At 41.5% G+C, this 15,292-nt stretch overlaps 1 protein-coding gene across 3 annotated transcripts in view; it reads right to left on the bottom strand.

Annotated features, from left to right (window-relative positions):
• Window positions 1-4,868: 4,868 nt before the first annotated feature.
• Window positions 4,869-15,292, bottom strand: part of SLC4A7 (solute carrier family 4 member 7) — a 176,740-nt gene continuing 166,316 nt past the window's right edge. For 2 of the 3 annotated variants that reach the window (XM_069730008.1, XM_069730009.1), the window contains exon 25: window positions 4,869-10,697. In XM_069730008.1, the coding sequence (XP_069586109.1) occupies window positions 10,616-10,697 (82 nt within the window). In that variant the 3' untranslated portion in view covers window positions 4,869-10,615. The remainder of the gene's footprint in view (window positions 10,698-15,292) is intronic. The other variant, XM_069730010.1, reaches the window with a different exon arrangement.

The following is a 15,292-nucleotide window of genomic DNA, read 5'->3' on the forward strand; positions in this document are numbered from 1 at the left end:
CACTCCTGCTCTGTTGAGGGCAGAGTAAAATACTGCAGTGCGCAGGTCCCAGGAAAGGTCAAAGAGCCCCTGCGCATGCGCCCTTCAGTACTTTGCTCTGCTCTTGACAGGGCAGAGAAGTGCGCCTGCACAGAAGCGGGGTGCTGAGAAGACTGTGTGGATGACAAAGGGACGCGTCATCCTCATGAATCAAGCAGGAAGATGGGGATCATAAGAAGATGGGAGGTGCCAGACCAAGACCAGCGACACCCATCAGACCAGACCACAGGTGAGTATAATAAAAGTTATTTTTCTTCTCTTACAGGGCGGGTTGGGGGCAGATATACTGTATATAGCATTCTAGAATGCTGTATATCAGCTCTGAAAGGTAATGGCCATATCTCTTTTCGGACAAATCTGGTGACAGATTCACTGTAAGTCAGCTATGATTCCATAAGGAGTTACTATACGTCCTAGCCACACATCGTGTATATTTCCGAGATCCCCAGACCGGACCGAACACCTTCCAGGGTCTCAATCCGTTGTAGCCTCACAGGGTGGGGAGATGTAGGTAACAGCAAAGCTGTGTTTGATCTTGACGCGTAGCAGGGACTCGGCTGAATGCAATAGCACAAGAACCGCTATCCTAGGACTGTCCAGAAAGGACTTATGAGCTTTCATAGGTTTTGGCGTTTGAGGCAAGGGGAGGGAATTTAGGTTCAGCCCAAATGACAGGAGGGGAGTTACCCAGAGGGGTTAAACGCTTGTGTAAAGCATGTCCTAGTACTTTTTCTCTCGTGAGATCGCAACGACATATCGTGTGGGGAGAAGTCAGGGAAAAGAGTGGACCACAAGCCTCCCATGTAGCAGCCTTTCATCTTCTGGTAACTGACCCATATATGTTGCTTATATCTTTTGTACTATACCCTGTATTTCATATCTGACCATTGTATATGTATAACTATTGTGTATAGTGTATTGTCTAGTGTGCCCTTAAGGCGATCTATATATATAAATATGTGTATCGACGATGATGTCATAATGGTTGCCATGGCGATGATGTCATAATGGTTGCCATGGTGATGTCATAATAGGTTGCAGTGGTGACAGTTATGTCATAATGGTTGCCATGGCGACGATGATGTCATGATAGGTTGTAATGGAGACGGTTATGTCATAATGGTTGCCATGGTGATGATGACGTAATGGTTGCCATGGCGAAAGATGATGTCATAACGGGTATATGGGCACAGAACTATGGGATGGAGGATGTGTGATGGGCATATGGGCACGGGACTATGGGATGGAGGATATGTATGATGGGAATATGGGCACGGGACAATGGGATGGAGGATATGTACGATGGGAATATGGGCAAAGGACTATGGGATAGGGATGTGTGATGGGTATATGGGCATGGGACTATGGGATGGAGGATATGTATGATGGGTATATAGGCACGGGACTATGGGATGGAGGATAATCATTATGATTTGTTATAACTAACTAGTTAGTTACTATTCCTGGGCAACGCCATGGCGACGATGATGTCATAATAGGTTGTAATAGTGATGGTTATGTCATAATGGTTGCCATGATGACGATGATGTCGTAATGGTTGCCATGGCTAAGATGATGTCATAATGGGTATATCGGCATGGAACTATGGGATGGAGGATGTGTGATGGGTATACGGGCATGGGACTATGGGATGGAGGATATGTATGATGGAAATATGGGCACGGGACTATGGGATGGAGGATATGTATGATGGGGATATGGGCACGGGACTATGGGATGGAGGATGCGTGATGGGTATATGGGCACGGGACTATGGGATGGAGGATATGTATGATGGGTATATGTGCATGGGACTATGGGATGGATAATCATAATTTGTTATAACTAATTACAGTTAGTTACTATGCCCGGGCAATGCCGGGCTCTTCAGCTAGTTGGATATATAATTAAACCTTGGGCTGCTCTTTTCCTTGATCCTCAAAGCCATATATCCGTTTCTCGGATTAATTTTCCATGCTATCGGGGCTGGTTTCTGCTCTGATATAATTCCTGTTATTGGTCCAGGATTATATCGAACGAGGAACTGGTGGCAGTTCTGCCAGGCTGATAAGGTTCTGTTTCATTGGGGCTAGTGATCGAGGCCTCTCAGGGTTGTGGGCGAGTTTGATGCCATATCAGTAACTGTGTGGGCAACCTCATCTCACTCCCTGTGCCTTCCTGGGCCAGTGTAGACAGGGGATGTCTGTGTAAAACTGTATCAAGCTGACTTTCTGTCCCCAGGGGGTGAGGAATGTCACGTTGAAACAAGTGAGGAGACAACACCATGTAATCTCGCTGATGTGAAAGAGAATTCAGGCGAGGTGCGGGTTCGTCACATGTGGCAGCAGAGGGATTCTGCCTGACCACTCTGATATCATCCATCACACACCGATTGGAAATGGTTGATGGGTAAGGCTGGCGAGCATTAGATAGCGGTAAAATGTGATTTTCTTTTAAATCATAATGTTAAGTTGCTGTATGCATTCACATTTGTTTTGTAGTGAGACAAGAAACACGTCCACATTGGTTGAGTACATTTTGCACTGGATCTCGGTATTTTGGACACACAAGTAGTTTACAGCTTATAATTTCTAATTAAGGGGAAAATCATAAGACCCGGCAGGGTGAGAGGGACTAGTGAGAGGTGTAGCCCCCAAAATATCTTCTGATATTTTCATTCAAATAGAGGCTCCTGTGTGTATCACAAATTGGCTTTTAATGGAGGAGCTTGTGACCAGACCTGTCCGTCAGCCTCCTCCAATAGAAACATAGCTTCTCCATGTGCAGTGTATTTCAATTGGACATTGTTGGGGATTTATTGCAGCGGCATGCTATTCCATCTGGTTTGCGTTTAGTTGGACCATCATTTATTTTTCAACAGGACAATGACCCCAAACACACCTCCAGGCTGTGTAAGGGCTATTTGGCCAAGAAGGAGAGTGATGAGGTGCTACGCCAGATGACCTGGCCTTCACAGTCACCAGACCTGAACCCAATCGAGATGGTTTGGGGTGAGCTGGACCGCAGAGTGAAGGCAAAAGGGCCAGCAAGTGCTAAGCATCTCTGGGAACTCCTTCAAGATTGTTGGAAGACCATTCCCGGTGACTACCTCTTGAAGCTCAAAATGGAAAGATTGAGGCTGACAGCACAGCTGACCAAGCTGATGCCCGTTCTAATTCCAGGCTTGAGAAAGGTTCCTGTTGGGACCGAAACGTCACTTTCTGGGCTGATTAAATAAGCTCTTTTTCACTACAAACTGCAGGATGCGTTTTTTCCCATAAACGACGCATTGCGACGTATTGAAAAAAACGCTAGTGTGAAAGTAGCCTTAGTTTTTCCTTTAAGAAGTCTTTCTACTCTGTGTTCATTACCTATATTAAATGAACCTGTTTGAACTCCTCTATGAAAGACACCTGTCTACACACTCACTTACACTCCAACCTCTCCACTATGGCCAAGATCAAAAAGCTGTCTAAGGACACCAGGGACAAAATTGTAGACCTGCACAAGGCTGACATTGGATACAGGACAATAGGCAAGCAGCTTGGTGAAAAGGCTCGCTCTGTAGCTCCATGCAAGATCTTCCTCGCTCTGTAGCTCCATGCAAGATCTCATCTTGTGGGGTTGGAATGATTCTGAGAAAGGTCAAGAATCAGCCAAGAATTACACGGGAGGCCCTGGTCAATGACCTGAAGAGAGCTGGAACCACAGTCTCAAACATTACCGTTAGTGTGTCGCCGTCATGGATTAAAATTCTGCAGGGCACGCAAGGTCATTCTGCTTATTCCAGCACATGCTCAGGCCCGTTTGACAATGACTTTGGATGATCTAGAGCAGGGGTCCCCAACTCCAGTCCTCAAGGCGCACCAACATGTCATGTTTTCAGGATTTCCTTAGTCTTGCCCAGGTAATAATTGCATCACCTGTGCAATGCAAAGGAAATCCTGAAAACATGACCCGTTGGTGGGCCTTGAGGACTGGAGTTGGGGACCCCTGATCTAGAGGAGGCATGGGAGAGGGTCATGTGGTCAGAGGAGACCAAAATAGAACTTTTTGATATTAACGACACGCGCCTTGTTTGGAGGAGGAAGAATGAGTACAACCCCAAGAACACTGCCCCAATCGTGAAGTATGGTGAGGTAAACGTTATACTTTGGGTGTGCTTTTCTGCAAAGTGGACAGGATGACTGCTACATATTGAAGGGAGGATGGATGGGGTCATGTATCACGACATTTTGGCCAACAACCTCCTACCGTCACTAAAAGCAACAAAGATGGGTCGTGGCTTGGTCTTCCAGCATGACAATAACCTGAAACATACAGCCAGGGAAACTAAGGAGTGGCTCCGTAAGAAGCATTTCAAGGTCCTGGACTGGTCTAGCCAGTCTCTGGATCTAAACCCAATAGAAAATCTTTGGAGGGAGCTGAAACTCAATGTTACCCAGCAACAGAACCAAAAACTGAAAGATCTGGAGAAGATCTTCATGGAGTAGGCCAAAATCCCTGCTGCAATGTGCAAATTTCATCAACAACTACAGGAAACCTCTGTAATTGCTAACAAAGGTTTCTGTACCAAATATTAGATCCTGTTCTTTTATTGTATTAAATACTTATTTCATGCAATGAAATGCAAATTAATTATGTAAAAATCACACGTGATTTCCTGGAGCCCAAAAAATTGTAAATGGTGATTTTTTTAATTTACAGTCCTGTTTCCATGTCATGACTATATGCGTATAATGTGAGGCTCCGTCCACAATAAATCTCTTCCAATGTGTTTTTGGGTGAACAGAAACTAAAAAAAAAAAAAAATAAATACCAGACCCCACTTAAAGAAATTTCAGTAGGCTTTATTGCTTTTCAAATCGACATGGTTTCTCTTTTTAACATTACAAAATATAGTTTGCATTTATTCTAAATTTCCCGACAGATTATAAAGGCAGGGTTTTCACATCTCAGTTATAAACAAGAAACTTACATATTTGTCATAAAAACTAACAAAATATAATTTATGGTTTTGGAACTTGCTTTGGATTTTTGTTACAAAAGAAGAAGAAAAAACAAAACACTTTTCAATACAAAAAAAAAAAATCATTAAAAAAAAATGTTTTGCTGTGCTTTCATAAAGTTCATTGGTATAATAAATACTAACTGTCTGGCTATATTCGTGTAAGGTAACCAAACAACGGAAGACGATACGGTCGTATGCAAGATACTGAAGAGAAAATGTACGACAAAAGAAGACATTATCTTATTTGTATTGTGAGAAAATTCAGGGAAATTCTTCCATGTTTCAAGTTTAGAACATAATTGATGCGCCAAAAATCATACAAGCTTGCATCACCCATTTAATCTGAATGCTAAAAATATACAAAAGTACTTAAATAAAAAACGGTCTTTAGTCTATTAACGTCCTACAAAGGGAACAAAGTGTAAACATACCAACAGATTAAAAAGAGCGACAACTTTTTATTTTTAGTTTAATTTTTGATCAGCCTATGCAAAGTTATTTAAATTTGCATTATAACCCATTACCTTATTTTTTATGACATTATTGTGCTTTCTTTTCTCCCACACACCAGCTGAAAGTGCCGTTTTCACTGCCTAGTTCAAATTTTTACAAGCTTTGAAGTTAACTTCTCGCAAGATCCCAAACTACAAACGCCCCCTAAGGCTCATGCATACGTCCGTTTAAATCGGACGAGTGCTATCCGTGGTTTTGACAGATCATACTCATATCTATGTTATTCAGTGCAGATCCCAACTTTTTCCTTAGACTCAGTGGTCCGAGGAGGATTTGCCTCTGTGAATCAGATTGCATTTGCTCATTCAAGTCATTGGGGAAAAAAGAAAAAAAAAAAAATCTGACTGCACTCACATGACAGCTGAGTGCGATTCGATTTTCAGACTGACATAACGGATAAACTCTTTATTTTCTCTCCACCGTCAAGAAAAATCGCATCTCACTCTGATCAGAGTCCGATTAGCAGAATTGGACCATTTTTCTCGGACGGTGAAAAAAAAATAGTGTGACCCTAGCCTAAGTGTGAGCGTCACTGCTTCCCTCCCATCTGCTCAGACAGGGATTGTTTGACTATGGGATTGTTGCTAAAGTTTGCAATAAAGCATGAAACAGGCACTTAAAACTGCACTTTCAGCATGGTGTTTGGAAGATAAGAAAGCACAATATTACAAAGATTCATAACTTTGCAAAATTAAATAAAATAATAAAAAATGTAGTTCCTCTTTAAAGGAATATTCCTAACCGGCAAGAGCCTCTCGCCTACTTAATGGAATCACCACGGGTCATTACTTTTATAACAGATATCCGAATATAGGAACATGAATGGAAATACTTCTACACAAACAGGGACGTACAGTTGTGGCCAAAAGTATTGACACCCCTGTAATTCTGTCAGATAATACTCAGTTTCTTCCTAAAAATGATTGCAAACAAATTCTTTGTTATTATTATCTTCATTTAATTTGTCTTAAATGAAAAAAAAAGAATGGTCCTAAAGCCAAATTGGATATAATTCCACACCAAACATAAAAAAGGGGTTGGACTAAAGTATAGGCACTGTTCGAAAAATCATGTGATGCTTCTCTAATTTGTGCAATTAACAGCACCTGTAACTTACCTGTGGCACCTAACAGGTGTTGGCAATAACTAAATCACACTTGCAGCCAGTTGACATGGATTAAAGTTGACTCAACCTCCGTCCTGTGTCCTTGTGTGTACCACATTGAGCATGGAGAAAAGAAGACCAAAGAACTGTCTGAGGACTTGAGAAACCAAATTGTGAGGAAGCATGAGCAATCTCAAGGCTACAAGTCCATCTCCAAAGACCTGAATGTTCCTGTGTCTACCGTGCGCAGTGTCATCAAGAAGTTTAAAGCCCATGGCACTGTGGCTAACCTCTCTAGATGTGGACGGAAAATAAAAATTGACAAGAGATTTCAACGCAAGATTGTGCGGATGTTGGATAAAGAACCTCGACTAACATCCAAACAAGTTCAAGCTGCCCTGCAGTCCGAGGGTACAACAGTGTCAACCCGTACTATCCGTCGGCGTCTGAATGAAAAGGGACTGTATGGTAGGAGACCCGGGAAGACCCCACTTCTTACTCCGAGACATAAACAAGCCAGGCTGGAGTTTGCCATAACTTACCTGAAAAAGCCTAAAATGTTTTGGAAGAATGTTCTCTGGTCAGATGAGACAAAAGTAGAGCTTTTTGGGCAAAGGCATCAACAGAGTTTACAGGAGAAAAAAAGAGGCATTCAAAGAAAAGAACAAGGTCCTTACAGTCAAACATGGTGGAGGTTCCCTGATGTTTTGGGGTTGCTTTGCTGCCTCTGGCACTGGACTGCTTAACCGTGTGCATGGCATTATGAAGTCTGAAGACTACCAACAAATTTTGCAGTATAATGTAGGGCCCAGAGTGAGAAAGCTGGGTCTCCCTCAGAGGTCATGGGTCTTCCAGCAGGACAATGACCCAAAAAAGCACTAGAAAATGGTTTGGGAGAAAGCACTGTAGACTTCTAAGGTGGCCATCAATGAGTCCAGACCTGAATCCCATAGAACACCTGTGGAGAGATCTAAAAATGGCAGTTTGGAGAAGGCACCCTTCAAATATCAGGGACCTGGAGCAGTTTGCCAAAGAAGAATGGTCTAAAATTCCAGCAGAGCATTGTAAGAAACTCATTGATGGTTACCGGAAGCGGTTGGTCAGTTATTTTGGCTAAAGGTTGTGCAACCAAGTATTAGGCTGAGGGTGCCAATACTTTTGTCTGGCCCATTTTTGGAGTTTTGTGTGAAAATGATCAATGTTTTGCTTTTTGCTACATTCTCTTTTGTGTTTTTTCATTTAAGACAAATTAAATGAAGATAATAAGAATTTGTGATTGCAATCATTTTCAGGAAGAAACTGAGTATTATCTGACAGAATTGCAGGGGTGTCAATACTTTTGGCCACAACTGTATTTCATATACAATATTGCAAATTAAAACTTCCATCGTACAGTCCGAGTGTGATAGCGTTTTGTTTAGTGGGTCACTGGGACTCAATTTATGAGATCAATATATTTCAGTTTCCCATGGGCGAAAGGCCAGCCTCACAAACAACAAATAAAAGCAACGAGTATATGTTTAGTTAGAGTTGAAAAATTCTCAAAATTCAAACAGGACATAAAACAATTTAAGAAAAAGGAACATAAAACCTTACAAATAAGAATAAAAGTATGAAAAAATAATAATTATGCATTTATGAACAGAATACAGCACATTTTACGACAGAGGAGAAAGGAAAGGAACTGGAAATGACCACGTTATGGACAAGTCACTACATTAATTTAAATCATCCAGGATGTAAATTTTATATGTAATCATATGTAATCCATCTGAAGAAACACTAGGCAGTGGCGGCAGTGCAGGAAGCAGCTGGAGCTTTTGTTGCATTTAAGCCATTTTACAGCAATAGTTTGCCACTTCACCAGGACAGAAATGCCAGACAAACTAGGTCGCCGTCTGGCGGGGCCATATAAATTCCCCTTTTAAGCAACTGGGGTAAATTTATTCTTCCAGATGGTCTACTAAGCTTCCAAAACATCAGGACCGATATTTTGCACCTTTACCTTGTCGACTACACTTATTCAGCTAACGACAATATTGTAACGCAACAGCCATTTGTAAGACTCGTGATATATTTGATCAGGTGACACTTTTATAGGTTTGCTTGTATTTGCTGAAAAAGTGAGTTCATTTGAATTTACTTGTGTAATAGATTATATTTCTAGTTATTCAATTTCAGCATTTTTTTTTTCTATGTGCATTTATGGTTTTCTTGGTAGGCACAATATAATGTGGTTATCCGATGCTACAATTCCATTCCATGTATGGTTTTCAATGGGAGACGGAGCTTGATCAGCTCCGAAACGCGTAGGGGATAAACATTTTAAAAAATACAGAACTCCTCTTATTGTAACTGGAAGATCCCAGGCAGTGCTAGCTTTCACCATCCGAATCTTTCCTACCTTCCAATTATACACCAGGACTCTCCGCGAGATCCATCGGGTGGAGGAGCACACATCTAACCTAAACCAACGCTGTAACGGAGGTGCACAGCCATCGTAGGGGAGCACTTGCACAAATAACCATACTTTTTGTCCCGTTTGATCTGCGCAAGGTGCGCTTTCTTCTTTTTATTTCACCCAAATTTTTACATAATTACAGTAAAACCAGATATAGATTTTTTTTACCCTAATCAGTCTGAATTGTGTAGATTATAGAAAAATGTATTCCTATTTTCTGTACACGATTAGAGGAAGCAGCTACCCCCATAAACAGCAGTTCTGAAATTTGCTTTCTACCATGGTTATCCATCCTGTGAGGCCTACTTTGACGCTTTTTATACATAATGAGGCATGGGGGAGGGAAAAAAAAAAAAATCAGTAAAATTCCTTGAAAAGAAAAATCAGAAAAACAAACAAACAAAAAAAAAGTTAAAAAACATTAAGCCATTTTCTGATTAGCCGCTCCCTTTAGGTTGATCTTATGCCATTATCCATATTCGCGATATAATCAGTTTCTCTAACCCGGAGGACTAAAAGCCTATGACGGTCTCATTAACAAGATGTAGTGTATAGTAATTCAACTAAAACAACCCAAATTGAATGATAAAAACAGATTCACCATTTGACTACAAAAAATAAACTGATGGTCGCTACCTTGGACCATTACGTCAATCATTTCCGCAGCCTGTGAAAGCCATACATTTATGCAGCTAAAATTAAAAACTGCCACATCACTTCTTTGTAGCAAATTTGGCAAAAGAATAAAATAAAATTATAGGTCATAAAATGGGACCTGTGAAGCGCTGATGTGGCTTTTATTGCACAAACGTCCTGAGTTAATGGACTCGTGTCATACATTGGAAGATCAGTGCGCCTGGCGAACAATTACTGGGATCAATCAAGCGATTAAAGTCGAGAAGCTGCTGAATTACATTTTACAAAAAGGGTAGAAAACTAATGAATGGAAAACCTAAAGAAAACTAAACTGCTCCTTATGGCACTAGGACACAGTATGACCATTGTTTTAAATGATCCGTTGTCAGACCAAAAAAAAATTCCTATTATGATGACCCTAATTGTAATTTTGGCTAAATGTACGTAATCCAGAAACATATTCCCTTAGTAAGAAGCAGACAGATTTGCATGACACATCATCCTGGTAAAATAGGGTTACTTTGTGAAACGTACGGGAATGACAAATGTCGGACTGTCTGATGGATTGGTACAAACACTATCGCTTGATTGACAGGTTATTAAATATACAATAAAATCAATTAAAAAGAAGGCTATAAAAAAATTCCTATTGAATAAATAATCGCAGAGAAATCATCCTGTGCCACATTACAATCGAGACAGCCCGCTTCAGATCCTATACAGTATTTACAGTGCTAATAATTTAGGAGGTGCACATACAGTATTCTGGAAATATTCACGTGCCGCACATTCACACGCGTCACATACACTCTCGCACGCGCTCCTTTCCACACGGTTCTTCTTGACGACTCTATAGGGAGGTTTCGGCATCCACGTATTTTCGGAAACTTTCATCTTCTAGGGTGATTTTCACACTAACTGGTTTGTCAGGACTGGGAAAACAAGCAAATAATAAATCGATTAGCACAATATATAACTGTAGCAAAAAAACAAAAAAAAAAAACCCTCTACAATAATACTATTCTGGGGATGGGGGAAAACAACGCATGTAAAAGGCATCAAAAGCACACGCAGAAACATGTGTATTTCCTGCCAGCACTGCGGTATTTTCAGCAGATTTATCTACTGCAAAAACCAAGTGTTCCATGTGCAATGGAGGGTAAATTATAGAACGTATCGAGTATACATCATCTTTTATGTAGACCTTAAATAAAGCCAGGAATCTGCTTGCATGAATCTTGTCATTGGATCACACTTTCTCAACAAAACATCTGCTCCTGCCTGCTTAGCATTTCCCGATTAATTGCATCGACTTTACAAACGTTTTGTAAAAGGAGAGAATGAAAAAAAAAAAAAAAAAAAAAAACGTCAGCAGCTTTATCATTTCATGTGTTGTGTTAGACTCATTGGTTCCAATGATGGGGAACCTGGATAACAAAATTATTCAGAATTTTTAGTGTCAACTTTTTGGCAACTGTCTGGAGAAGCCCCCTCCGGCAGCTGCAATGTCCTGCTACTGCACATAGAAAGGTACATATATATATATTTTGCAGAGTTTGGAATAGAAGAGTTTACCTCACCGCACCTTCGGGCAAGGGCCGCCCATCCCATGTGCATAGACCTCCATGGCTCGACACCCAGACTAGGGCCGGGGTCACACTTGCGAGTGTGATGCGAGAAACTGGCGCGAGTCTCTCACATCAATACCCGGCACTGCCGCCGACACTCGGGACCGGAGCTTGCGCCTGCATGTATTTCTGCCAGCGGCAGTGCTGGGTATTGATGATCACACTCGCAAGTGTGACCCCGACATAAGAGCTCATCACAGACACTACTCTGCGGCTGTCAGATCACATTCACATTGGTGTTTTTCCTGCCCTGTGCTAATCTGTTCCCCTCATGTGAGACACTGGGGTGTAAACCGTACCAGCCTTCATAGTATTTTTTCAACTGACAATGACACTATTGACCACAGAAGTAACCAGGTAATTATAATGGAGAACAACCGTACTGTCAACTACAGGATAGGACCTCTTAGTTTATATATGCCCTTGCTACATGGGATTTAGGTTTCTGTATATGCCCCTTTGATTGCAAAAAAAAAGAAGAAGCTACTTTTCCTTTTTTTGCATATATATATATATATATATATATATATATATATATATATATATATATATATATATATATATATATATATATATATATATATATATATATATATATATATACACACATACATACATACATATACATATATATATATATATATATATATATATATATATATATTTATTTATTTTTTTCGCGGCAGCCATGACAGGCAGCTGCCGAGACCAATCAGCGAACGAATAACCGTGACAGAAGGGACAGACAGACGGAAGTACCCCTTAGACAATTATGTATATAGATATATATATATATCTCTATCTATATACTGGATGGTGGCCCGATTGTAACGCATCGGGTATTCTAGAATATGCATGTCCACGTAGTATATTGCCCATCGATGTAGTATATTGCCCAGCCACGTAGTATATTGCCCAGCCACATAGTATACAGCACAGAGCCATGTAGTATATTGCCCAGTTACGTAGTATATTGCCCAACCACGTAGTATACAGCACAGAGCCACGTAGTATATTGCAGAGCGAGGTAATATATTGCCCAGCCACATAGTATATTGCCCAGTCACGTAGTATATTGCCCAGTCACGTAGTATATTCCCCAGCCACGTAGTATATTGCACAGCCCATGTAGTATATTGCCCAGTCACGTAGTATATTGCCCAGTCACGTAGTATATTCCCCAGCCACGTAGTATATTGCACAGCCCATGTAGTATATTGCCCAGTCACGTAGTATATTCCCCAGCCACGTAGTATATTGCACAGCCCATGTAGTATATTGCCCAGTCACGTAGTATATTCCCCAGCCACGTAGTATATTGCACAGCCCATGTAGTATATTGCCCAGTCACGTAGTATATTGCCCAGCCACGTAGTATATTGCACAGCCCATGTAGTATATTGCCCAGTCACGTAGTATATTCCCCAGCCACGTAGTATATTGCACAGCCCATGTAGTATATTGCCCAGTCACATAGTATATTGCCCAGTCACGTAGTATATTCCCCAGCCACGTAGTATATTGCACAGCCCATGTAGTATATTGCCCAGTCACGTAGTATATTGCCCAGCCACGTAGTATACAGCACAGAGCCACATAGTATATTGCCCAGTCACGTAGTATATTGGCCAGTCACGTAGTATATTGCACAGTCACGTAGTATATTGCATAGTCACGTAGTATATTGCCCAGTCATGTAGTATATTGCCCAGCTACGTAGTATATTGCCCAACCATGTAGTATATTGCACAGCGACGTAGTATATTGCCCAGCCTTGTAGTATACAGCACAGAGCCACGTAGTATATTGCCCAGTGACATAGTATATTGCCCAGTCACGTAGTATATTGGCCAGTCACGTAGTATATTGCACAGTCACGTAGTATATTGCATAGTCACGTAGTATATTGCCCAGTCATGTAGTATATTGCCCAGCTACGTAGTATATTGCCCAACCATGTAGTATATTGCACAGCGACGTAGTATATTGCCCAGCCTTGTAGTATACAGCACAGAGCCACGTAGTATATTGCCCAGTGACATAGTATATTGCCCAGCCACGTATGTCAGGTTAAAAAAAATACAAAATAAACATACTCACCTAACAATCCGAGGGCCCCTTGTAGTTGAACATACTCACCATTCTGGTCGCTGCTCCTCAGCGTCCCGTCTCTCCGCTTCCTGGGATCCAACGGCGCTGTGCCGATGGACATGCGGCTGCCGCCATCTTGCATTCCCCGGATGCTTTGCGAAATTACCCATATGACTTAGCGGTCTCGCGAGACCGCTAGGTCTTCTGGGTAATTTCGCAAAGCATCGCTGGGAAAGGAAGATGGCAGCAGGCGCGAGCTGCTCAGCAGACAATGGAGGGTGAGTATAGCAGGTTTTTGTTTTTTTTTTTTACTATTTTTAACATTACTTTCTTTTACTATTAATGCTGCATAGGCAGCATCAATAGTAAAAGGTTGGGGACACAGTGTTAATAGCGGCGGTAACGGAATGCGTTACCCGCGGCTTAACGCGGTCCGTTACCGCCGGCATTAACCCTGTGTTAGCGGTGACCGGAGGGGAGTATGGAGCGGGCACCGGGGACACTGACTGCGGGGAGCCGAGCGTCGGGGACACTGACTGCGGGGAGTATGGAGCGGCCATTTTCTTCTGGACTGTGCCCATCGCTGATTGGTCGTGGCTGTTTTGCGGCGACCAATCAGCGACTTGGATTTCCATGATAGACAGAGGCCACGACCAATGAATATCCGTGACAGAAGGACAGACAGACGGAAGTACCCCTTAAAACATACATAATATATATATATATATATATATATCTCTCTCTCAAAAAAAAAAAAAATATATATACATACATATACACAAACACAGTATATATATTGTATTTACTTAGATTTCTATTCTACACATAGTGCTAGTCAGTTATCTAACTACACTACGAATGAACATGTGACAATGTTGGAGGTTTCTTAGCTGTGAAGACCATACATACGGTACTTTTCATGCAGAACACCTAATGTGAGCGAGCACTGCACCCATCAGCCCGTGGCGGTTTTAATGATATTAAAGGAGATATATACACACACACACTACCAGCTCAAGAGAGGATTCACATTAGGTTAAGTTCCCAGCAAAGAGGATCGCTTTGTCATTGTGTGCTGGGCACACATGAATTGGCTGATGTGCCAAGAATCTTCATTTTAACTTTCTAAAGCAGCAGTGCAATTCTAATTTCACACAGTTCATGTTTGCATGCTAAAGCAGCTTTCAATTGTTAGAATAATTATTTGTAGATCTGAAGCCTATGTCTCTGCTCCTCCTTGACAGCTCCTTTGCCACAGGTCACCCAGCATGGAGGTAGAGGTAGTCCGTCAAGAAGGAGGAGGCGACACTGGACAGGGAATAGAGCTGGAGCGACAGAGGCTTGAGGTCTACAAATGGCTCTTAAGCATCATTTGCATATCAATTCAAACATTGATTTTTCATTAACTGAAGAACGACTGGCCATGTAAAAGGTATTTGAAAGAGCTACACGCACATATTACTAGTTTGGGGAATTCAATCCTGCAGACAGACTCCCTTTAAACAGGGGACAGAAGAACCCCTACTATTGTGATCAGAAGAGTGCCAGTGGTGAGAACCCCAGGGATCAGATAATTATCACATATCCTGTGAATAGATGTTAAGTTGTGATTGTGGGACAGCCCCTTGAAAAACAAACAAAACCTGTTAGGGTATGTGCACACTTTCAGGTTTTTTTCGCGTTTTTTCTCTCGATAAAAACGCATTACAAACTGCAGACATATGCATCCTATCATTTAGAATGCATTCCGCAATTTTTGTGCACATGATGCATTTTTTTCCGCAAAAAAAACAAAACGCATTGCGGTA

Source organism: Ranitomeya imitator, chromosome 6 (assembly GCF_032444005.1).
Source record: "Ranitomeya imitator isolate aRanImi1 chromosome 6, aRanImi1.pri, whole genome shotgun sequence".
NCBI classification, from domain to species: Eukaryota; Metazoa; Chordata; class Amphibia; order Anura; family Dendrobatidae; genus Ranitomeya; species Ranitomeya imitator.